Source organism: Protopterus annectens, chromosome 1.part2 (assembly GCF_019279795.1).
Source record: "Protopterus annectens isolate FY-2018-M chromosome 1.part2, PAN1.0, whole genome shotgun sequence".
NCBI classification, from domain to species: domain Eukaryota; kingdom Metazoa; phylum Chordata; order Ceratodontiformes; family Protopteridae; genus Protopterus; species Protopterus annectens.
The window spans coordinates 1,245,406,932-1,245,431,658 of record NC_056727.1 but is presented as its reverse complement, the minus strand read 5'-3'; the positions used below and the strand labels follow the sequence as shown (position 1 = coordinate 1,245,431,658).

The 24,727-nt window shown below is 41.9% G+C and overlaps 1 protein-coding gene across 1 annotated transcript in view; it reads left to right on the top strand.

Annotated features, from left to right (window-relative positions):
- The window catches only part of RLF (RLF zinc finger), a 1,792,276-nt gene that overhangs the window by 1,447,843 nt on the left and 319,706 nt on the right, over nt 1-24,727 (top strand). The window contains exon 4 of the mRNA XM_044060121.1: nt 12,871-13,007. Coding sequence (XP_043916056.1) covers nt 12,871-13,007 — 137 coding nt within the window. The remainder of the gene's footprint in view (nt 1-12,870; nt 13,008-24,727) is intronic.

Genomic DNA, 24,727 nt, shown 5'->3' with positions numbered 1-24,727 from the left:
GGGAAAAAAGGTATATACCTCGGCTACCTTAAACATGAGGGCCTTAAACTGTCAGTTTCATATGCTAAAATACCAACAGTTTTTGTTATCACAATTGAAAAGTAAAATGTCACAACCTGAACAACCAGACTTGAAGGAGTTGCAGGATTTGATGCATAGTGCAGAACAAGTGGGTAAGCATGCCCTACAATGTGGTTTTGATGCTCTAGAGGCCTCATGTACAGCTGCTGTTACAGGATCAGTCATACGTAGGCATGCCTGGCTCAAGGAACAAGCCTTGCCTGATCACGTCAAAGCTAAATTACTAGACGCCCCTCTTCAAAAGGACGAACTATTTGGTGCTAATGCTGAGGAGGTATTAAGGAAAATGGAGGAAAAGGCCAAATCAATGCAAACTGTGAAAGAATTTCTACAGGTTCAACCCTCACGTTTTAGTAGAAATTGGCCTTCCAAAAACTGGTCCTTTCCTGCCACAGACAGACCCCAAAGAGGCAGATACAGGCGCCCGAGGGGCAGAGGACAATCCCAAGGATCGTTTAGAGGCAGACAATGGCAAGCTCCTACACAAAGAGGTGGTGAGGACAACTCGCAATCTTTCAGAAAGCAAACCCAATGACTTTCCCTTTTGCATGCCAACCAGGTCCCAAATGGCAGCCCCCTTAGGAGGAAAGCTGGCATTATTTTCAAAAAATTGGCATATTGTCACAAAGGACAAATGGATCCTGGACATTATAAACAGGGGCTACAAATTCCATTTTCACACCCCTCCAAAAATGAGAGGCATGCCAAACCTGCCACACAATCAAAGGGCAGAGGCACAAAGGCAAATTACAGATATAAACATGAAAGCTGTTCAAGAGGTACCTACGCGCGAACAAGGTCAAGGTTTTTCTTCCAGGCTATTTCTGGTGCCAAGGAAGGGAAAAGATTGGAGACCTATTTTGGATCTATCCATCCTAAACACATTTCTACTCGTACCAAAATTCAAGATGCTCACCCTACAGCAACTTCTTCCCATGCTGGGCAAGGAGTCTTGGCTGGTAACATTGGACCTCAAGGAGGCATACCTGCATGTCCCAATCAGACAAAATTGCAGAAGGTACCTCATATTTCTTGCAGGTTCAACCCATTATCAATTCTCTGCATTGCCCTTTGGCTTATCTACTGCGCCCAGAGAATTCACGAAATGCCTGGCATCCGTAATTGCCTACTGCAGACTTCAGGGGATACAAATATACCCCTATTTGGACGACTGCCTGATCCACGCGGACAGCAAGCACATTCTTCTGAAACATCTGGCTTATGTAATAATGTTATTGAACTCTCTGGGATACACAGTCAACAAAAAGAAATCAAGTCTAATACCCCCTCGGAAGATAATTTTCCTGGGTGCCAATTTGGACACAAACACCCAGATGGCCTACCTCACACCAGAGAAGCAGGGGCAACTAATTCAATACTTCAGAACACTAGCAAATTGCACCAGGCTGACTGCAAGGAAAATCCTGCAGGCTCTGGGATTCATGGCATCTTGCATCTTACTAATCCCATGTGCAAAGCTGCATATGAGGAAACTACAATGGTACCTGAAAAACATATGGTCTCAACACAGCCACAGTTTGGAAACAATAATACCACTAATTCCATGTCTGCAAAAGGAATTTCTGTGGTGGGCTCAAGCATGTCAAACACAGGTCTTCCATTCAGCAAGCCTCAAGCAAATGAAGTCATCACAACAGACTCCTCTGACTACACCTGGGGGGGGGCACACATGACAGATCGGTGCATTCAGGGCAAATGGTCCCAAAAAGAAAAGCACCTTCACATCAATCAAAAAGAAATGCTAGCAGTAATAAATGCTATTATGGCTTTCAAGGACCTTCTACAACCAGGTCAACTATTGATAAGAACGGACAACACCACAGTTATGTGGTACATAAACAGGGAGGAACACATTCTTACCCCCTATGCAGACTGGCCATGTCACTTTGGAACATGGCCATGGACTTACAAATGGAACTACAAGCACAGTACTTGCCAGGCAAGAAAAACACGCTGGCAGACAACCTAAGCAGGAATATGACAGATCCACACAAATGGAAATTGCATCCAAAAGTTTTTACAGAAATAATACAAGAATGGGGAAGGTCAGACATAGATCTCTTTGCCTCCCACAAAAATCATCAATTGACAAAATTCTGCTCAAGGATCTTCCATCCAAAGGCCTGGAGAGTGGACGCTCTCTCTTTCAGTTGGACATCAATGACAGTTTATGCCTTCCCACCTCTTCCTCTGCTGCCCAAAGTTCTGTTGAAGACCAGAGCAGACAGACCAAAGATGATTCTCATTGCTCCGGACTGGCCTCGGCAACACTGGTACCCACTCCTGAGGAGCCTGACACATTCCCACCATGGACCCTGCCTCTAATGCCTCTTCTTCTGACTCAGCACAGCTTCAAAACTCTTCACAGCCAGCTAAAAACACTCAATCTAGCCGCATGGAAGATTCCTTAGCATCACAACAGGCCCTACTCTCCAAGGAGGTGCAGGATGTCATTTTGGAGGCCAGAAGGCCATCAACTAGAAAAGCTTACTCCACAAAATGGAAACGTTTTTGTGTCTGGAATGAGAAAAAGGGCCAGGATCCTGGAAAACTGAATTTACCTCAAATACTACAATATTTGGCTGAACTGCTAAGCAGTGGACTTTCTTTCTTCTCCATCAAAATCCATGCCTCAGCCATTTCTGCAGAATACAACACCGATCCACCTTTATTCTCTCACCCTCTCTTAAGACAGTTCCTCAGTGGGGCTAAGAATTTAAGACCTCCAAGAAAACGACCAATACCTGCTTGGGATCTTAATTTCATTCTGGAAAAACTGACCTTGCCTCCCTTTGAGCCAGCTGCCTCATCAGATTTGCAATATTTGTCCTGGAAAACAGCTTACCTTCTGGCTATATCACCTCAGCACGTAGAGTTTCAGAACTACAGGCTCTCATGGCTGTCCAGCCTTTTATCTTCCATCAGGACAGTTTCCTTACGAACCAACCCGTCCTTCATGCCTAAAGTGGTATCCAGGGTAGCTTTAAATCAGGCCATACATTTACCTACTTTTTATCCTAATCCTCAAAACAAAGGGGAGAAATTACTACATTCCTTGGACATCCACAGACAACTGCGTTATTATTTGGACAGAACAAAGCCTTTCAGAAAATTAGAACAGCTCTTTGTGGCTTATGCGGTAGGAGCTCAAGGAAAGCCAATTTCCAAATAGACAATCTCAAAATGGATAGCCCACTGCATACGCTTTTGCTATTCCTTTCATGGCAAAACTGTACCTACAGGCATTAGAACTCATTCCACTAGGGCCACAGCCACCTCTGCAGCCTTCCTCAGAGGAGTTCCTACCAAGGATATTTTGGAAGCAGCCACTTGGAGTTCTCTGCATGCCTTCTCCAAGCACTACAACCTACCATTATACTCCAAATCTAGAGCAGGCTTTGCCACTGCAGTCTTGCAGGGCATTTTGGCTCCTCCTAGTTCCACCTAGTGCCTACCACCCCTTTCTTAGCTTTGGGATTCTACCCATCTGTTATGACTGCAGCTGTATGCACGATGAACATAGTACAGTTTTGTACCTACCATAAATGTAGATGTTCGAGTGCTAATACAGCTGCAGTCCAGGTTTCCCTCCCTCCTTCCCCTCTTGGACAGGCCTATAGGCTAATCCTCATACAACCTGATTGGGGTATTCATTTATGATGTATTTGCTTGCAACTACTGTATTTTGATTGTATTGCACTGCAGTATTACACAAATTTATGTATTGCCTTCCTTCTGGGGGCACCTGACATCTGGGGCAAGAAAAACTGAAGAAAATGGCGTCGGCTGGTTCCTTTATACCCCTGTCGCACTGACGTCAGGGAAGAAGCGACGACAACCGACGCCGGACCTAGACTTTGGAATTCGGCCGACCGAGGACCCGCCTGACGGCAGGAGAACCCATTTGTTATGACTGCAGCTGTATTAGCACTCGAACATCTACATTTATGGTAGGTACAAAACTGTACTTTCTTCATTCTTTCAACTTTCAAAATGTTATCCTTTCAGTGTTTTTAATCTGCATTTTTTTCATCTTTAGAATTTCAATTTTCCATACATTCAGTCTACTGAAGTAGCTCTGGTAAAATACACCTGCAGCTCTGCAGACATTGATATGACCTGAACTGCCCAGAGGCCTTCAGAAAGCTAAGGATGATAACCAGTGTCAAGCACAAGTACTGTTATTTCAAAGCTTAATCTTAAAAAAGGGCTAGAAAAGATCAGAGTTGCTTGAAAGCTAACCCAGTCTGGTATAAAAGTAGTGACTTACTTGACCTAGCAAGGGTAGTAAGGCTGTAAGAAGAATCTTTAACTGTAATACAGTTTTCCCCCTAGAAAGAAACAGTCTAAGGAGCCCTTGCTGACACAACGGACTCAGTGTCTCAGCCTCTGATGAGTGACTCTTTAGCAGCCATTTGTTGTTCTTGAGACCACTCGCATTTTCCTCTGGATCCCTTTGCATCATTGCAGGGTAAAAGTGCAGGGTCTTTGGAACGAATGAAAGTGTGCAAAAGCACAAATGTGAGAGAGGTTAGCTCTGATCCAGTTAAACTTTTTCTACCGCCTGTGGATCACCAGGACCTTTGAAGGTGTTTAAACAACAACACGGCCATGTGCATAAACAGGGGGCCACAAAGCCTTATCCTCTGCAACCTGCCTGTGGTGGCCAGGGAGATTACTTTGAAATACTGTTTAATGCTTCAAACTTCCTGCATTCTGTCAGAGCAAAAATGTTGTGATAGACAAGCTGAGCAAGAACAGGAGAGACCTTCATGAGTGAAAATGAAATGGGGGGGGGGGTCTAGGAATTGATCCATTAATGGGGAACACCAAGTAAATCTGTTTTCCCATTTTCAAGACAGACAGTTGAACATATTCTGTTCCAGGATGCCTTGCAAGCAAGTCTAAAGAACAGATTATTTTTCATTCCCATGTACAGGAATGTTTTCTACCCTTTCCTCTGTTTTCCATCTTTCTGATGATACAAAGGTGCTCTCCAAAGATTGTCTCCCTTTGATTCCAGGCAACAGTGGATATTCTTTGTGTTTCATTGTTGCAGTCATCACACTTGGGTTGTCTGCGTGCAGGTAGCCCTCATTCGGTCCGAATACCAGAGACTTAGTATTTCTGCATTGGTTACTTTCGCTTCAGGACTAACTTCAGGTCCTCAGGGGTATAAAAACAGGCATCCAATGCCATTACACCAGTCTTTCTTGCTGAGGAGCCCGAAGCAGAAGCAGTTCGCACGAGTGCCGGTCGGCAGCTACCTTAATTTTCATTTTCGAATTGAATCATCCTGAAGTCTTCTAAAGTTGAGTAGACCGCTGGGGATCCTTTTTTCTTGCTCTAACCGATATCAGAAAAAGTTGGCAATTGTCTCGCTTGTGGAAAGAAAATACCACACCGAGATTTCCATTCTTACTGCCCAGACCACGACGTACCTCGCTGTCTGTTTTGTGCTTTGTTCAACACCCGAACTATTCTTCGTTGGAACCCTTATTGTCACTAAATACTTTTGCTGTCTATCTCCCTATTCCAAAATGGCTTTGGTAAGCCATCCGACTACTGATCTTCCGAAAAAACATAAGGATAAAGACAGACAGACCGCACAGGTCCAAAACTGCTGATGACGCTTCCATTAAGCTAGTCGCCAGTTCGGTACTCAGTGAGGTGCTTTCACAGCCCCTGATGCCCGCTTTGATGGATTCACAGGCCACTACCATTACCCGTTCAGAGTCCGGTATGCCACGAGACTCTTTTGAGTATGGAACCTGTAGATGTCTCTACCTTGGATGGGTCCGGAGCTGCTGTGCAGGCACCAGCTTCCGAGGAAGTTCTTCTCATTACCGATGTTAGACACAAACAGACTTCTTTTGCATTTTTAGTTCTAAAACTACCGAGTTTCTAAGGCCAAGAGTACAAGCTACGCCTAAAAAACAGACGACCCAAACTCAGGCACCTGCTTCCTTGCCACAACATCAAAGACATGCCTTTATCTACTTATGAAGATTCAAATGCAGAGGACTCCATTCCCTCTGCTTCCCCTCCAGAGGATTTTTCTTTTGGTGAAACCCTGCATACTTTTAAGAGAGCATTTCCAGTGGGAATGCCAGGATTATCCTCAGTACAAAAAGAGACTCAGAATTTTGATTTGCCACAACATAGACGTTTAGCTATCCCTCGTGTTCTGGATGTTGTGGATGTTCTTTATGGAATCCAGTCTAACTCCTGATACTTTACCCCTTGCTCCAAGGAAACCAGACAGGTACTACAGAGTCCCTGACTCTCGCAAATTTCTTTTCAAAAATCCTACTGCTGACCCAGAGGCAATTTCCCAGGGGCCCAAAGGTATAAAAGCAACTAATGCTAAGAATCCCACCCCTTCGGACAGGGATTCCCGAGCTTTAGACAGATGGGTTAAAAAGTATACACCTCTGCAACTCTCGCCATTAGAGCATTGAATTGCCAGTTTCACATGCTGAAATACCAGCAACATATTATGGAACTTATTAAAGAAAAATTATCTACTTTTACAGATTGTGCAGAAAATAAAGAATTACAGGAGCTTATGCATTCTGCAAGCCAAGTCAGCAAGTATACCTTCCAGTGTGGCTTTGACGCCCTAGAAGCATCGTGCAGGGCAGCAGTTACTGGTTCTGTACTGAGAAGGCATGCTTGTCTTAAGTAGCAAGACCATGCCAGACCATGTCAAATCAAAATTACTAGATGCTCCTTTGAACAAGGACAGTCTGGCACCAAAGCAGAAGAGGTTCTAAAAAAGATGGAAGAAAAAGCTAAGTCTATGCAGACAGTCAAAGATTTTTTTTTGCAAGTGCAGCCTCAAGATTCAGTAGGCATTGCCCCTCGAAACATTGGTCCTTTCCGCCCCCTCAAGGCCATCTCAAACTAAACTCAGGGGAAACAGACCCGCCAGATTACAGTCTCAGGGTATGCAGAGATCTAAGCAATGGAGTACCTCCACTTCTAAAACCAGGAGTGCTAAGCCACCCCTTTCGGAAAGAATTCACAATGACTTCTCAACTCCACTCATCACCTCTGCCCAAGTGCTCGTGCCCCTAGGTGGAAAACTTGCCCATCCTGCAAAAAAATTGGACCTCGATCAACAAAGACTGATGGGTCCTCAACATTGTATCCCAGCGGTACAAATTTTACTTCCACTCGCTGCCAACCCCAAAAGGGTTCCCAGACCTTACTCCAAACCAGTGGGCATAGGCATAAAGTTCTGTCCCTGCTCTCCATAAGGGCTATTCAACCTGGACCTGCAGAACAGATAGGTCAAGGGTTTTATTCCAGACTTTTCCTGGTACACAGAAAAGAGGGCAGCTGGTGCCCAATCCTAGATCTCTCAATTCTAAACACCTTCCTGGTGGTACCAAAATTCAAAATGCTCACCCTTTAACAGCTTCTTCCTGTGATGTCCAAAGATGCCTGGTTAGCCACCCTAGACCTAAAAGAAGTCTATCTGCACATCCCTATCAGGGACTCATGCAGGAAATACCTACGTTTCAGGGCAGGATCTATGCATTATCAGTTCTCTGCACTTCCCTTTGGCTTATTCATTGCTCCCAGAGTCTTCACAAAATGCCTGGCTCCAGCCATTGCCTATTGCAGACAGAGAAAAATTAAAATTTACCCTTGACAATTGCCTGATTCAGGCAGACTGTCAGGAAAAGATGTTGCAGCACCTGACATTTGTAAAGAGCCTTCTAACCTCCCTGGGGTACCCCATCAACGAAAAGAAATCAAAACTAGTCCCCAGTCAAAAGACTGTATTCCTGGGAGCAAGCTTGGACATAGCATCCCAGAATGGCATTCCTTACTCCAGAAAAGCAAGCCTATCTGACAGGCTACTTCGCTGAAATGGCAACCAGAACCCAGCTATCCGCAAGGAAAATCCTGCAGGCCCTAGGGTTCATGGCCTCTTGCATTATCTAGTTCCATATGCCAGACCGCATATGAGGAAACTTCAGTGGTACTTAAAAAGTCTTTGGTGCCAACATTCTTAGGACCTGGAAACCATCATACCTTGTCTAAGGACAGAGTTTCTTTGGTGGGCAGCAGCATGCAACCACAACAAGGGACTTCCCTTTACTCAACCCCACGCTGCCCAAACCCTAACCACATACTCATCAGACTATGCCTGGGGGACACATCTGGACGACAAGTGCATTCAGGGCCACTGGAGCCCAAGTCAAATTCATCTGCACATCAACCAAAAAGAGATGCTAGCTGTTCAACACGCTCTGACAGCTTTCAGATCCCTACTCTCACCGGGATCCCTGCTAATAAAGACAGACAACATCACAGTTATGTGGTACATCGACAAACAGGGGGGATACCACCCTTTACCCACTCTGCAGGCTAGCCATGGTCCTGTGGAGCACTGCCTTGGACATGCAGATTCATCTGCAAGCTCAATTCCTGCCAGGCAAACAAAATTCTCTGGCAGCCGACTTAAGCAGAAATCTCGTAGACCCACACGAGTGGCAATTAGACCCCAGCACTTTCAGCCTTCTAACCCAGAAATGGGGACACCGGAGGTGGATGTTTTTGCCTCCCCTTACAATCACCAGCTCAACAAATTCTGCACCAGGACACCTCACAGCAGGGCCTGGAAAGTGGATGCCCTGTCCTTCCAGTGGGTAAGCCTCTCAATCTATGCATTTCCCCACTGCCTTTTCTCACAAGAGTATTACTCAAGACAGGACAGACCAAGGGCAATCCTGATTGCCCTGGACTGGCCAAGCCAGCACTGGTACCCACTACTGTTCAGCCTGTCACCGGTGCCATATTGGCGCCTACCCCAGATCCCAACCCTCCTCACTCAGCAGGAGGGACAGATCTTGCATCCGCAACTGCAAACCCTGAATCTTGCAGCCTGGCTTATTCCTTGAATTTTCCCCCAGTGACCAGCCTAAGCAAGCAGGTGCTGGATGACATTCTTGAAGCCAGAAGACCCAGTACAGGGAACTCTTATGCTGATAAGTGGAAAAGGTATTGTTCTTGGGGTCAATCTAAAGGAGAGGACAACACTGCCCTCCTTACCTCTAATCCTGGATTACCTAGCAGATCTACTCCACAGAGGCCTATCCTTCTCTTCCATTAAGATCCATGCCTCTGCTGTCTCAGCTCATTAACAACACTGAGCCCACCTCTCTTCTCTCACCCTCTCATCAAACAGTTCCTGAGAGGGGCAAACAACTTAATGCCACCAAGGAGAGCCTCCACCCCTACTTGGGACCTTAACTGTACCTCCCTTTGAGCCTGCAGCATCAGCAGAGATAAAATTCCTCTCTTGGAAAACAACCTTGCTTCTGGCCATCACTTCAGTTAGAAGAGTGCCTGATCCACAAGCACTTATGACTGTGGAATCCTTAATTATTTTTCATGCTAACAGGGTCTCCCTCAGGACTAACCCTTCCTTTATGCCTAAAGTGGTGTCTAGTGTAGCTCTCAACCAATCTATCCATTTGCCAGCCTTCTTCCCTAATCCTCAAAATAAAGGGGAAAGGATCCTGCACTCCTTACATGTGCACAGACAACTCAGATTCTACCTTGATAGGACCAAGACCTTCAGGAACTCTGACCAATTACTAGTTAGTTTTGCACCAGGGGCAGAGCGCAAGTCCATTTCAAAACCATTATTTTCCAAATGGTAGCACACTGTATCCATTTCTGCTACAAACACCATGGGAAACCAACACCTCAGTGGATATGAATGCATTCCACTAGGGCAACTTCTTACCTCTACAGCATTCCTCAGGGGAGTCCCTACCAGGGACATTCTGGAAGCTGCTACCTGGAGTTATGTTCACACCTTCACCAAACATTACCACCTGCTTATGTTTTCCAAATCCAGGGCGGGTTTTGCAACAGCAGTCCTGCAGGGCATACTAGCCAGCTCCAACACTTCTTGACTGCCTCCACCCATTCTTCAGCTTTGGGAATCAACCCAAGTGTGATGACCGCAACAGTGAAACATGAAGAGCATAGTACAGTTGTGTACACTTACCATAAATGTAGATGTTAGTGTATTCACTGTTGCAGTCCTGGTTTCCAACCCACCAGCCCCCTTGTCTCTCTCTCTCCTCTCTGTTACTCACCCCTTACAGGGCTATTGATGTATACTTTTTACTGGTGGTTTTCCCACCATGACTTAGCTGCCTATTTGGGGGGTTCCTGACATTTGGGGCAAGAAAAACTTATGAAATGGCATTTGCTGCCTGTTTTTATACCCCCGATGACCTGATGTCTGTCCTGAAGCAACAGCAACCGACGCAGAAATTCTAAGTCTCTGGTATTCGGGCTGACTGAGGGCTTGCCTGCAGGCAGATAACCCATGTGTGGTGACTGCAACTGTCAATACTCTCGCATCTACATTTATGTTAAGTGTACACCACTGTACTTTTTACCTTTTTTTTTAGTACACCCCAGTCCAAAACAACTACATCTAACTTCCTGGATTATTCAATTTTAAGTGAGTAATTCTGGAGCTGTTTGATTTGCAGATATGAAGGTGTAGCAGATCTCCCCTCAGCCTGTAGGACACAATGGGATAAAGGTTTGAGGCAAGCTGCATAGTACCCGTTATTTACACCCTGTATTCTTTTTATTAAGAAACCTCTGTGGATGTTCCAATTGTTGAATGTCTGGTTAGGTCTTATGAACACCGAATACAGTAGAACAGTGTCTTTTTGGACCTAAATGCCTTACCTTTGTTTACAAGTTGCACAGCATAGAGTAATTTCTCCACTACCAATAGACGTGTGATAGTTGAAGGCTAGATTACTGTGTATGTGTATATCCCCAAGTCCCTGTCTACTGGGCCAACTTTTAGTGTTGTGTTGTCATTGTAGTAGCTACCAGGGGGTGGCCAACTTCCTGAAGGATACTGTTGTGTGTTCCGTGGCATTTTGTTTTAGTGTATAGTTCTGCCAGTTATTTGCTTGTCAGCCTGGCTTTGAGAACAATGGTGTGTGTGTGTGTGGGGGGGGGGGGGTGGCGGCAGGCAAACGAGCACATTTTCCAAGTTACTTGTCAACTGAATTGTGTTTTGCCATCAGTCAGCTAGTGACTTTTGGGAAGTGCTGTGGTGAAAGCTGCCCCACATACAGGCAGTAGCCTCTTTATCATTGTCCTGTGGAGTTCTACATGTAATTTCGTGGGTTTTTTTTTTTTTTTTTTTGTTTTTCAGAAAATTGGCTTGTTGGTAAGGGGAACAAATTGGTGGCATTTGGGATGAGTGCATGTGCATAAGCCTCATGTAAAACCATAATTTGCTTCAGCCTAGAAAGAGAGTTCTCTATTTTGGATTTTTCTGAAAACAGTACCCTTTTTTGGTTGGCAGAAAGGAGATGGCCAAAAGATGCACCAAAGTTTTTATTGATTCCACTTGCCTTCTTGCTACTTGTATACTCATAGCTCATGAGAGGAATTTACAGTTATGGGTGTTAAATGCCTTTCTAAGATGAAGCCATTTAGAAAGTCAGACTACTAAAAACCAGACTTTTCAATAGAATTTCTCAAATAATGCTACCTGCTCCCACCACTTGCCCCACTAACACAGCAGTTTGTATTAGTAGTACTTTTTAGTTTAGACATGCCATGCGGCCTTTCTGTTTTCATACCTCAAACCCCCCCCCCGTATATCCTTCATTATTTTGATCATCCTGAGTATCGAGTATTTATTCTTTTCTGTTTATAACCATGAGCATTGGACAGTGTCCCAACAATACTGTGATGTGACCTTTGCCATTTCCAGATGTAGTGGAAAGATCATCTCACAGGTTACACTACTGTTAATAAAGTGTAAAGTGGATGAAGTTTAAACTCTTGTTTCAGTTCATCAATGTTTAACTCCCCAGTCACTTTTTCCTCTTCAAAATTCACCATAGGTGAGATTTCTGTGTGCACTGTGGCAGTAATTTAAGCATGTGTGCTTTTCCCTTTATCCACAGAACTATACTTTTTTGAGAAGTCTTATTTTGTTAAGCTAAAGCTTTAATTGTTCTGTCTCATCCATTTGAAGCTTCAGTGAGTTTGAATTCAGCTACATGTTGGGAAGTTGTCTTACCATTTGTTGACTGCATTTCTTGCTTAGTGTTCCATAGCATTCTTTTGGTTTTCTTAAATTCCTTACATTTCGTGTCTTTCTACAGCTTAAGAATGATGTCCCTTTAAAAACCTTGCAAGCCTTTTTTTAATATCCTTATAATAGTTGTACCACTATTAAGCCCATTGGCACTGCAGTACTTGTTGGCATCTCTAGTATGTCTCTTTAAACCACATTCTCCTTTTTAATAGTCAGCCAGTTTCTTCATCATATGGGCTCCCAGCAGAGTATAACTGAATTTGTCCTGAGCCACCTGTGAGGTATAGTTTCATAGTTTTACTCAAGTCCTCACTTTTACAAATTAATTTATTGCCTAAATTTTATTTTTTCATTTGTTTATATGTTCAGTTTCCTCTCGTGTTGCTTCCTTTGTTAAAATAAATTCGATATGAACTTGTTTTCTGTTCTATGGATGTTTGTGACTAATGATACAATAAAAATAGAGCATGCTTTGACGTTTGCAGAGACACTTGTAGCTCAGTATTTGTATATGCCAAAATGCCCTTAAAGTTAGTTATACAACAGACAGTAAGTTAAAATGTATTTTGTCATTTGTAATCTCCTTGTGTTAATAACTTTGTGAAGCTATACCTGTATTATTAGTAATAAAATTAGGTTTGGTTTGTTTCTGGCAGATCTCACAGGTGGAGAGCAAACAAGTCCTGGACATCATCTGTAACTTGGAAGCAGAAGGGCAAGAGAGCACAGCTTTCATACTGTGTACAACATATCTCACTCAGCAGCTTCAGAATGGAGATTCAGATTGCTCTTGGTAATGTATTGTACAGATTTATAGTGTTACTAATGCTGCACTTATTGGCTTAATTGTTGAATTTGCTGCAGACATATTAATTCATTTGATTGTTTCAGTTTCTAGGTTTTGTTTTTGATACTTCAGTTCTGGTTTCTAGCTATGGAGAACATTAATGTGTAGCAGTTCATCGTAAGGCTGCCTCATCAGTCAGAATTTATAGTAATTGTTCTGCAGGATGATGCCTGATCATCCAGAGCTTTCTGATGTCCGACCTCATAGGGTAGAAGTCTCCACACTGCCTGCAGATATAGAATGGATGGTGTGACGGGGACAGCCCACCTGCCCTCTCTTCAGTTATCTCCCCATGAGATCAGTCAGTACCACCCATATGACAGGTTCATAGACTAGGCTAACGACCACCAGTGTCTTTACAAACGTAGCTGTGCAACCCAACCATGTTTTGTCCCAGAGTTCCTTGGATGCCTGTATGGTTGGGGTATGTTAGTAAAGCAATAGTTAATTATGTGCTGGTGAGATAAGTTAGCTGAAAATTAATTTACTTGACATTTTGACCTCTGTCCATCACAGACATGGGGGGGGGGGCAGGCCTGGGGTGAATTTGTGATTTCCCATCCAGTGATTCAAAGGTAAAAGAATTAAACTCTGTACCTCATGCATGTTGGGTAAATACCGTAACCATTATGCCAACACCCTAAACAGCTAGAATAAGTGTACATTTGAATTGCTTTCTGTTAGAGCTTGTTGTAGTTCTTTTTCATAGTGACTTGGAGGTTTTTTTCAAAGGCTAGTATATCCGTGGGAAAAGGTGACCAGCAGATACTGTAGCCAGTAGATAACACCAAATTACTTTCATCTTTCTTTTCTGTCTCAAGAGTTTCTTAGTGAATGAGTGTAAGCTTTGTGTTTCATTCAGTAAACTGTTCAGTGAAAAGCACAAACCTTGAGCACTTTTCCAGATCATAAAGCACTTCTTGCGCTAGGGCAAGAAGTCTGTCACAATTTGTGAGGAAGAGTCTTCAGCAAATTTGGGCTTAATTTTAAAGAAAATGAATAGGATAGGAGCCAGTGTGAATACAAGATGGCTGCACACTGATCAGCAGCTTATTTTCAGCTCTCCCACTATGAAAAAAACTGAGAAACAAGAACTAATAATTCTGCTAGCTTGAGCAAAATTCAGTTACTGACTTGTAAGTAAACTGGTTGGATGCCAGCAAAAAAGAAATTTAGAGAAAATCAACTAGAAAAGGTGGAGAACTTTGAATGGGAGGAATCCTGCAGCTGTTCAACAAAAAGCAGTCCAGGCTTTAGCTTTGGTACAAGAGATGGCTTCCAGAAACTTAGAGGAAAAAATAAATCAAATGTACTCGCATGCGAGTAAAAGTAAATGAAACATTGAAGGAGTATATCAAATAATGAAAGGCTGGGAAAATAGAAGCAGCTTTAACCAGCTATTCAGATGAACTGATATAGCTGCATAAATCAGAGGCTAAAATGAAGAGGAGACTGAGTATGAGATTTCTTAAGAGCGGTTTCAAAAAAAAAAAAAAATAGGTAGAAGACGGAGAAAACCTTGCAGTTTTCTGCTGTACCAGAAAAACTGGAAGAAACAAACTTTATTCATGTTTTGAAGAATGGATAAGCACCTGGACATGCTTTACACAGCAGGTTTTATTAATTGAAAGGTCATGTCCTGTGTATGCTCCAAACCTGGCTATGAGAAAGCAGCCAGGACTTGTTAGTGCAGATGCATTCATACCAGGAGAAATAATTGTTGCTGACAAAAACCATGGCAAAAGCTTAAACTGTTAAACTGGAGTTAGTTCAGAGTTTGTGGAAAATGATTATTCAGTGTACTCCCGGCAGCAGAGAAGCAAATTTATTCCAGCAGTCGGGGCATGTCGATAGGCAGGTGTAATAGTCAGGCTTGAATATTTTTTCCCTGGAGAATTGGTCTTTTTTTATGTGTAACAGGCTAAGAGCAAGTGCAAAGGTTTGTCCACCAAAAGAAGGGGACTTTGTTTCTCATGCTTCTGATAATACAGCTTATGAAGAGATTTTGACAGTGAAACATTTTCCGGTGGTCCAAAGAAAAATGATGGAGAAAAAAAAAGCACAGCAGCTGATTAGAAAAATTTGAGCCACAGCTTGGGTTGGGAAATGAAGATGACCAAGAAGACGACCAGCAACATTGAAATTGGTGAATAAATGTGAGGCTATAAACTATCATTCACATTTGTGAAATATGGCTTTACGAGAATAAGTGGTGAATGAACTTTTGTTGACTGTTAAATTTGTTGTGGAATGCAATGTATAATGCACCACATCATGTTAATGTTTGGAAGGACATCAAAGAAATAGAGAAAACAAGTTTTTTTTTTTTTAAATGTCACCAATACAGTGTAAAAGATAAAGGCTGCACAAAAGCATGTTTAAGTCAGTATGATGTAATTGTGAGTTGGGGTGGGGGATGGGGTGTAAAAGTGCACAGATAGTAAAATATGTAGAGTTGAGATGTTATCTTTTGCTTAGGTGACTGTATAAGGCCTTTGGCTTAATTTAGCAAGTTTTTTTTGTATGTAAACAATTTAACAAGACACTGAATGCAATGCAGAATTTTCCATTGTCAAATGTTCATTGTAAATTGAGAGGTTTGCACTTGTGTTTCCATGGAGAAGGGTGGGTCAGTAGGGGAAAGCAGTAAAAGCTAGAACACTTAAGGCTAAAGGTTAATGTTTTCTGAATGCATATAACTGCTTTCACATCTGGAAGGGAATATAGACGGTCAGGGAACACGCATGGCTAGCCTTTGTTAGGTTGTTATGCCTGTGTGTGCAACTGTTAATCTGGGACAATTGTTCCAATCAGGAGGGTTAAACATGTACATAGTTGTGTGTTTGCTTTAATATGTTATGGGGGTATTTCTGGTAGTGGGGTGTCTTTTGAAACAAGAAACTGTGTGAAAGGTCAGCTTGCCAAACAGTGTGTTCATGTAACAAAAATTGGAAGTAACATTCAAAAAAAGCTGCATTGTATAATTGGTGGGAATGGTAACTTATAAATGGCTATGCTGTGTATACAATTTTGAAATATAAATGGCCTTTCACATGTAGGCAAAATGGTAAGAGTACTGAATTATAGCAAGAAATGCAGGGTGCACACAGTGCTTCAGGAGACTCATTTGGAATGAAGTGAGCATGTAAATTTGATAAAGGATATCAGGATGGATATTCAGCAGAATATCTAGTATAGATGAAAAAGGGGAGTACTTATATTAATTGCTAGAGGAGCTCCATTAGTGACAGAGGAAAATAAATAATATATTTGTGATGTTAAGGGGCTACTGGCAATGATGGAGGATTATACTGTCATTTATATTCCACCAAAAACTGATTTGGAGAAAATTTTGGAAGAAATAAACAGCTTTTAGCTGGGGATATTACTTATAAATGTGGGCTAGAGCTTTGTTTGCAACAATGAGGATGTATCTTGAGGACCTAGAAGGGAAAATGTAACAGAAAGGGGTAGATCGTTGAAGAAATATATGAAAATATTTAGTATAGAAGATGTAAATTCAGTAGTAGCAACTCGGAGAATTTGCATATTCCCAGAGGTACAGTAACTCGACTAGACAGAAATTACATTTTATAGGAATGTGCATTTAATTGCAAGCCTTGACACACATCAAGTAACTGCTTCAGTTCATGCACCAATAACTACATTAAAAATGCAGGGTAATAAAGTAAAAATGAGGGACAAGTGCTTCCCCACCTAACTGTTAAAAAGAGGAATTTAAGGAGGGGGTAGTGGAAGTCATTTCTGTCTTCCCTAATAATTCTCAAATATCTTCAAAAGCTGCAGCTAGTTAGTGGGTAAAGTGAAAGTGGACTTTAAAAATAGGGTAGAAATAGAATAGAAAGATATGGTTAAGAAGTAACCAGAATTATTTAGAGGTGCTAGCAAATTGCAGAATAAGGAGAATCTCTCAGAACAAGAAGCACAACTGCAGGGTGCTAAAGAGAGAATATTGGAGGGTCTGAATAATATGCATGAGTGTTTAGAAAGATTGCTGTTAAGCAAATGTTTTTCTTAACTCCAGAGCACAAAAACTCTTAGCACAGTGACTTTTCCAACAAAATAGATGGGGTTGTTGCCAAACTTATTGAACCTATAAAAAAATTACCAAAGCTCCTGTAGAGGTATTAGAGAGATTTTTAAAATTTTATGAAAAATTGTGTAAAGCAGAGGAATGTAGAAATGAAGTACAAATGGAAATAATTATGCCAAAGTTAGATGTAGATTTGCCTCAATAATTAACAGTTAAAATGGGCAGAGATGAGAAAAACTGTGATCTATTACCAGTCTGCCAGAAAGTTTCCAGGAATAGATGGTATTCCTGTGGAAGTTTGGAAGCTAGGAGGGAAGAAAGTGATAAAGATCAGGATGGTTTTAACAGTGTTTTAAAAGTATAAATGTACCGTCATCCTGGAAGAAAGCTGTGGTGGCTGTTAATACCTAAAGATGCTAAAGACCTGTCAGACCAAGCTTCATATAGGCCCATTTCAATTTTAACAAAGATGATGGTGTTTGCCTATAGTAGCTAAAGAAATGGCAAAGATGTTGCCAAAATTGATAGTTATGGATCAATGTGGTTTTGTGGAGGCTTGGCATACACTTGACAACTTTAATAGAACAGTGATAATCCAGAGGGAAACCGAATGTAAGAAAATACTGCTGCTGTCCGTTTTTGATGGTACAAAAAATTCAAGGTACTTGCATGCAAACCCTCTTTAACTCTTTTGCCAGAATCTGTCATGGTGACACTGGACATAAAAGATGATTACCAGCAGAACTTGCAAAACTGTTTCTAGGACGTACTGAAAATTCCATTGTATGTGTGTGCAGATTACCCCAGCAGTTCACCTGAGCAGATGTACAGCATCTTTAGAAGTGGAAAGTCACTCCAGAAAACTTCCATTATCTCGCCTTACTTTGTGGCCCAGTGGAGAGGGACTGGTTTGCTTCCCCACATAACCAAATACTGGGGAATTGCTCCAGATACTGGTAAGAAAACGCCAGCATTTAGGTGCATTTTAAAACCTAAATTAAGGCAAACCCAAGGAGACTTAAAGCAGGATAAAAGCAAACTAAGTTTAATAGAGTATGAGCGCTTTCGCGTTGCTTCCACAACACTTCTTCATATATAGATCAATTAAAACAATCCTCCTACTTCGTTTTTAAAAACATTGAGCCAATCAACTACGTAAAACCATAGTCACGTGATACGTTGTCACATGACTTAGCAACTCATGTGCTTACATACTGAACTTGCATATTTCAAAAGTGTATCTAGGCATAAATACTTGCTGTAAGTCACAAAAACACAGCCAAATCCCACTACAATAATAAAGTAGCTCTTCACTTTTCCTGTTAAAATTACTGATTATGTTCAAACAAACAAATGTTTACAAGCACACCATCAGATGACAGTGTAAAACTTATAACTCATCACAAAGCACTAAAATGCATGACAAAATAATAATGCTCATAAAAAATGCAAGAACAAGTTATCAGACTTACCATCTGATATCCTAGGACAGGTAAAGAAGAAACAACATCTCAAGGAATTACAAAGCGTAATAAATCCCAAAACAAATTAGTTGCTCAAAATGTAATGAGCCTTGACGTTACACCTTAATGGTTGTGCGGGTTTATGTTAGATATTCGAACATTTAAAAGTTCAAATCACTAAAGAATGAACTTTAATGATCGAACTTTTAAAAGTTGGAATATCTATAAAAACAATATTTAAAAAAAGAAAAAGTAAAGGGTTTAAGCAGGGGGGCAAGCACCCCCCCCACGTGGGGGGCTACACCCCCACTACTTAAATATACCAACTCAGAGAACGCACTTCAGTGTGCTACAGTGCAGAAACTGAGAATTTCCCATTTCCTACACTGTAGCGTGATCTTGGAGTTGGTATAATTAAGTAGTGGGGGTGCAGGGGGGGCTTGCCACCCCCCTGCTTGCACCCTTTCATTTTTTTTTTTATTTTTATATATATATTCGAACTTTTAAAAGTTCAATCACTAAAGTTCGTTCTTTAGTGATTCAAACTTTTAAATGTTTGAGTATCTAATATAGATCCAGTTATGCAAGGTCAAACCACTGATATTTTAAAAATCGTGTCCTCTAGTGGTAGTAAACATATAACACATCTCTCAGAAAACATGGTGAATGTGTAATGATTATAAAGACGTAAGAATACTTTTGAACTCACCATCTGATAACTTAAGACAAATGGCATCCCATATCAAAGTACTCTGACTCATAAGTTTCAAAACAAATTAATAGCTATGAATGTAGGCATAAGGTTTTCATGAATGATGCTGTGCCTTTCGGCTTTTCCCGGTTAGGGGTCGCCACAGCGGAACTCCAGTCCGCTAATGATTGGCAGTAGATTTTTACGTGCCGAGTTGCCGGCCGTGACGCACAACCTTCAACGAAGGTACACCCATTCACGCATGTCTCCATACAGAAGAAGCTCTAGCTGAGATTCGAACAGGACATCTTATTGTGAGGCGACAACGCTACCACAGCACCACCACCGCAGTGTTTTCATGAATGATACAAAATTCAAAAGTGCTGGTGTTATGTTAACAAAAGTGCCATCTGGTGGTAGAACACTAACATTTGCTAGGCTAAACAAACACAAGTGTATCTAAAATCCATTCAAAGCCTATAGCAGAAATAATTAAGAACTAATTTTTCTAAGTGGATTTTTCCAATTTGACTCATGTAAACATAAGAAATGTATGTACACCATCCTAACTATGGCTTAAAGCGTATAACAAATCTTGCTTGATGCTACAAAACATAGCAAGTAAAAAGAATGAGGCTCATTAACACCCACAAAGAAGTTTTTCTGACTCACCATCTAATATCCTAGAACAGAAGTCCATTGCCAAGTGCTTCTGAGCATAGTAAGTTACAAAATAGTTCCATTACTCTGTGTTCTAAGCCATAAAGTTGCACCTTAGTTATGCTGAAGCAAGGCAGTGGCATGAAATCACTAGTGCCCTCTGGTGGTAAAGCATGAAATAGGACTATGAAAAATACTTCAAGACATAATGAATGAAAATGAAGAAAGCTCCTGAAAACACAAATATTTTAAAAGTAGCCATCTAATGACAACCTAGAAAAAATGGCAATGAATTTTAAATTGCTACCAAACTATTTTGATTCCATATACAAGCAGATCATCTTGGCTAATGGTCTGTCTGCTAAAAGTGGTTTAAGGCAGACACTTTTGTTTAGACCATGTTTCCTATCAGCTTGAAGTCTCATTATCTACTTCTACTTCGCTTGTTCTGTTTTGTTGTTCATATTGCCTAATCTAGTACTTGTATTCAAATGTAATACAAGGAATCTAAACCTATGTGCAGGGTTGGCCTCGTGTACATACGTAATAGCAACATTCCCTACAGATAGCAAGGTAGACCACATTATGAATAGAACAATCAGCATGGAAGTGCATCTCATACTTCCTTCCAGTGTCGGGATGTATAAATTTTGCCTCGTTGACCATATATTAATATACATTGCAGTTTCTACAACTATAAGTCCTTTTCCTCTGAGAGTTCAGTTGTGTTTGTACCTTCTGATGACGATAACATAGCATACGTTTCAACAATTTACAATTTGTATAAGCTGTGGGCTATCACCAACCAACTCGTGTATACGGTCATCTGATATCAGAATGTGCCAATTCTTCCTGCTGTCACATGGCAATGGCTTTTAATGTTTTTTTAAAAAATTATGTAGGAGGATTGTTTTAATTGATCTGTATCTGAAGAAGCTTTGTGGAAACAACGAGAAAGTGCTCATACTCAAACTTTGCTTTTATTCTGCTGTTTTACTGTCTCCTTGGTTTTGCTTTTATTTACAATTTATTTGCAAGGAGCTGGTTTTATCCTTTTACGTGGTTTGTTTTTATTTTTCATTTTTGTATTTTAAAACCTGTTAAAGCCCTAGTGTGTGCCTTTCCTCTGTTGCCACCTGATATCAAATTGTGATACACTAGCTGTGTACATACAGGGCAGCAGCTACTTGTGACAGTGATTTGGAGATGTTTCTGGCTGCCCCTGCCAGGAAATGTGAAGTCAGAGCTCCTAAATGCTTTGCTTAGACTACAACATGTTCAGTTGTGAAAATTGTCTGTGCTTTAAGCTGAAAACAGTCAGTCTGAAGAATGTCCCAGCCAACTGAAGGGAAAAAAGGCCCATTATGCTCATGCAGACGTGGACCATATTGACACACCCTCAGACTAGTACAGCAGATGCTCGAAACAATCAAAATAAGAGTAGGGAAAAGAATGTGAATCCCTCCAAGTTGAATGATTTCAGTAGGGAGCCAGGATCCAAGGACATTAGTCCAATGCAGTGGCTCAACACGTCCCTGTCCTTTACAGTGAGCCCTCTGGTGAATCTCCCTTATGGACCACCATCCCTTCGCGAAAACCACATTCCACCAGCATCAAACACCACCTGCTGTGGGTAGTGACATCCAGTCAGGTGCACCACAGTTTTGGTAAGTGTAGTGCAGTAGCATCCTCGGTTATTATAGAGGAAGATGTCTAACACTAAATACCTAAGCTTTGTGTTTATCCTCCCACACTGCCTAAGGCACCTGCAGAAATTTTCCCCAGTGCCCCTTCTACAATGCAGGAATCTCCCTTACACTGCCACTGTGTGAGCTGCCTGTCCCCACTCTCTCTATTCAAAAGACTGACTGCAGCTGGCACATGGATTGCTACAGTTCTTAGAGTTTTTACTGTGCCAGCACAATCCTGTTTATGAGGAGTTTGACCTCTTGAAAGATCTAGGGAAGATCCCTTTGAGAGGGATTTAGACTCTAATGATGCTGGTGGTGAGAGAGAGACGTGGACATACAGACCCTAGATGTCCTTATCTTTATTCTTTGATGTAGTGAAGACCACGGTGGCTTCCTGTCCTCCCCAGAAGACCTCAAGATACACACTCACTTGAGAGAACACTTAATTTTACAAGAACTTGAGGTGTCTGTTTCCCACAAATCATTACACAACTTCTGGAACTGGGGCCACCTAAGCCAGTAGCTTTTCTCCAAGCCAGGAGACACTCCTGGATGAGACTGCTGCTTCTCTGAAGCCAGACTCCCAGCCCCCTTTCCCAAGAGACCTAAACATTTCTTTAGGTTAACATAATCCTTTCACATTCCTTTGCAGAAACCTATCACACGTCCAGATAGTGTCATTGGAATCTGCCAGAGGACCCAGACTGCAGTGAATGTACAGCACTGTCCCTAATTAAAGTAGGTTGGTAGGTAGATGTTTGGAAACAGGTGTATGCTTCTGCCATTCTTGACTTTAATATTAAATTGCCAGATCTACATTTTAAAATGTCAGGAGTACACCCAGCTGACCACCTTCTCATGGTGTCAATGCAGCATAAGGGATTGGTAGGCCTTAAATGTAGTCTCCAGGGATTCCAAACTGTAATTCATCAAGCAAGGGAATCTGGTGGCACTGATTCTGCCTTTTTCACTATTCTTTGCTTCCCTTGGCATCTAGAACTCCACAGAGTGATGTACAAGTCCAATCTGGATTCTGAGACCTGAGAGGTACTCCCAGAACTGTGTGCTTTCCCTTCACCTTAGTCGAGGCAGTGAACCCCAAGCTAAGTCTGGTCCTTGAGAATCCATAGTCTATTGAATCTAGGACCTTCCAGCTTGGTGCCCATCCTTAAACAGTGAGTGTTTGTGCATAAGTTCTGGTCTAGATATTCTGTGACTCTTTACCAAGGTCTCTTACTCCCAGTCCCCTTTGCACATCACTCTCCTGTCCCCCAATCCCCCCACTCTATATTTGCCTTAATCTTCTATATTTCTTCAGCCCAGTACCACCTCCTCCCTCTAACTGGTAGCAGTCACTAACTGTTGGTTCAGCACCTTGAATGTACCTCTACCAGTATCTTTAGTTCTCCTCTGCGTAGGATATCTTGGTTACAGGTGCTCCTCTCTCTGAGACTAGCACCTAGTCTATTTTGTCCTGCTGTCTCTTTCTTGCTAATACCTAAAAACTTACTCCCATCTACCCTTTCTTATGCAACATTTCAGCTCAGTTTTCCAAAGATAACTCACCTTACTCTAATTGTCTTTTTCAGTCCTGTAACATGGGTCTGGGCCATCCCTCTCTGTTCCCCCTCACTTCGCTCGGGCTCACTCTGCTCTCCTACCCTACCCTCATTCCCACCCACCTCTATATCAAATACTTGGGTAACCTTAACTCCACCCACAATCTACTTACCAATCAACACATATCCCCAGTCAATACAATTAATTCCACAGTATACCCAATTACCAGACTCCCTAATCAGCTCAACCACACATCCAGAATTAATTTGCCTCATCCTTTCTCTAACACCTTGCAGTTCCTCCTCTTAGCAGGCCTCTGTCCTGCATTACTGCAGTGAACCTATCTCATAATGTCACTACTAACCACAACAGTAGCACTCTTTCCTCAAGTTGCATCTCGTCACCTCCTTCTACATCTTACACCTCTACAACCTGCACACAAATTATATATAACCACATCTACTTCTATCCAATTTTCTAATTACAAATCTTACTCTGAAATATCCTGTAGCTATTGTGCTACTAACATATTGCTACTCCACAAGCCTTTAATCCTGTTGCAAAAACAGTACTCCAAATGCAAAATGCCTCTCAACACTCCATATCTCTCTAAGCGTAGACTACCTCTAATACTACCACCAGACACTGCTTCCACTGTGCCTCATTGTGGGACATCCACTTCAACCCTGGACTCTCACCCTCTGCTTTACACTCCTCTAAACCTTATAAATTCTTGAACATCTTTACCATTAACGTACAAAGTATCAGAAGCAAGATAACAGAATTGCATGCCTGGATATCGCATTCTAAACCTGACATACTTGCTGTAACTGTGAGACATGGCTAAAGCCATGTATAAATGACTCTGAATTCCTCCCCCTGCCTAAGAACACAGACCACACAAGAAAGGGGGTGGAGTTGCACTTCTGTACCCCAAAACTTTTAATGTAGTTCCCTACTCTAGCTCTATTCCCCAGATATTCTTCATGTTTCACTGTTGCAGTCATTACATTTGGGTAATCCTGCTGGCAGGTTGCCCTCAATCGGCCTGAATTCCAAAGTCTTGGGCCCTGCGTCGGCTGCCGTCACCCCTTCCCTGACGTCATGTCATCAGGGGTATAAAAGAAGCAGCAGACGCCATTTTCTTCAGTCTTTCTTGCCACGCGGTGCCCGAAGCAGAAGCAGTTCGCAAGTGCTGGTTGGCCGACTCCTGAGATTTTCGTGTTCGAATTTCAGATCCGAAGTCCTCAATAAAGCTAAGTACCCCGTTGGGGAAACTTTTTTTCTTGCTCCAGACCGATGTCAGAAAAAGTAAATTGTATTTCTTGTGGAAAGCAAATACCTCATAAGGACTTTCATTCTTACTGTATTCCTTGCCTAGGCCCTGATCACAACGTTTCTAGTTGTCGGATTTGTGCTAGATTTAACTAACGCACTATTAAGCGTCGGTATGATTTTGCTTTAAACTATTTTGGATGCTGGTTTAATTACCCAGAAATGTCGTCGTATAGCCATCTGACTACCGGAGTTCACAAAAATGCGAAAAA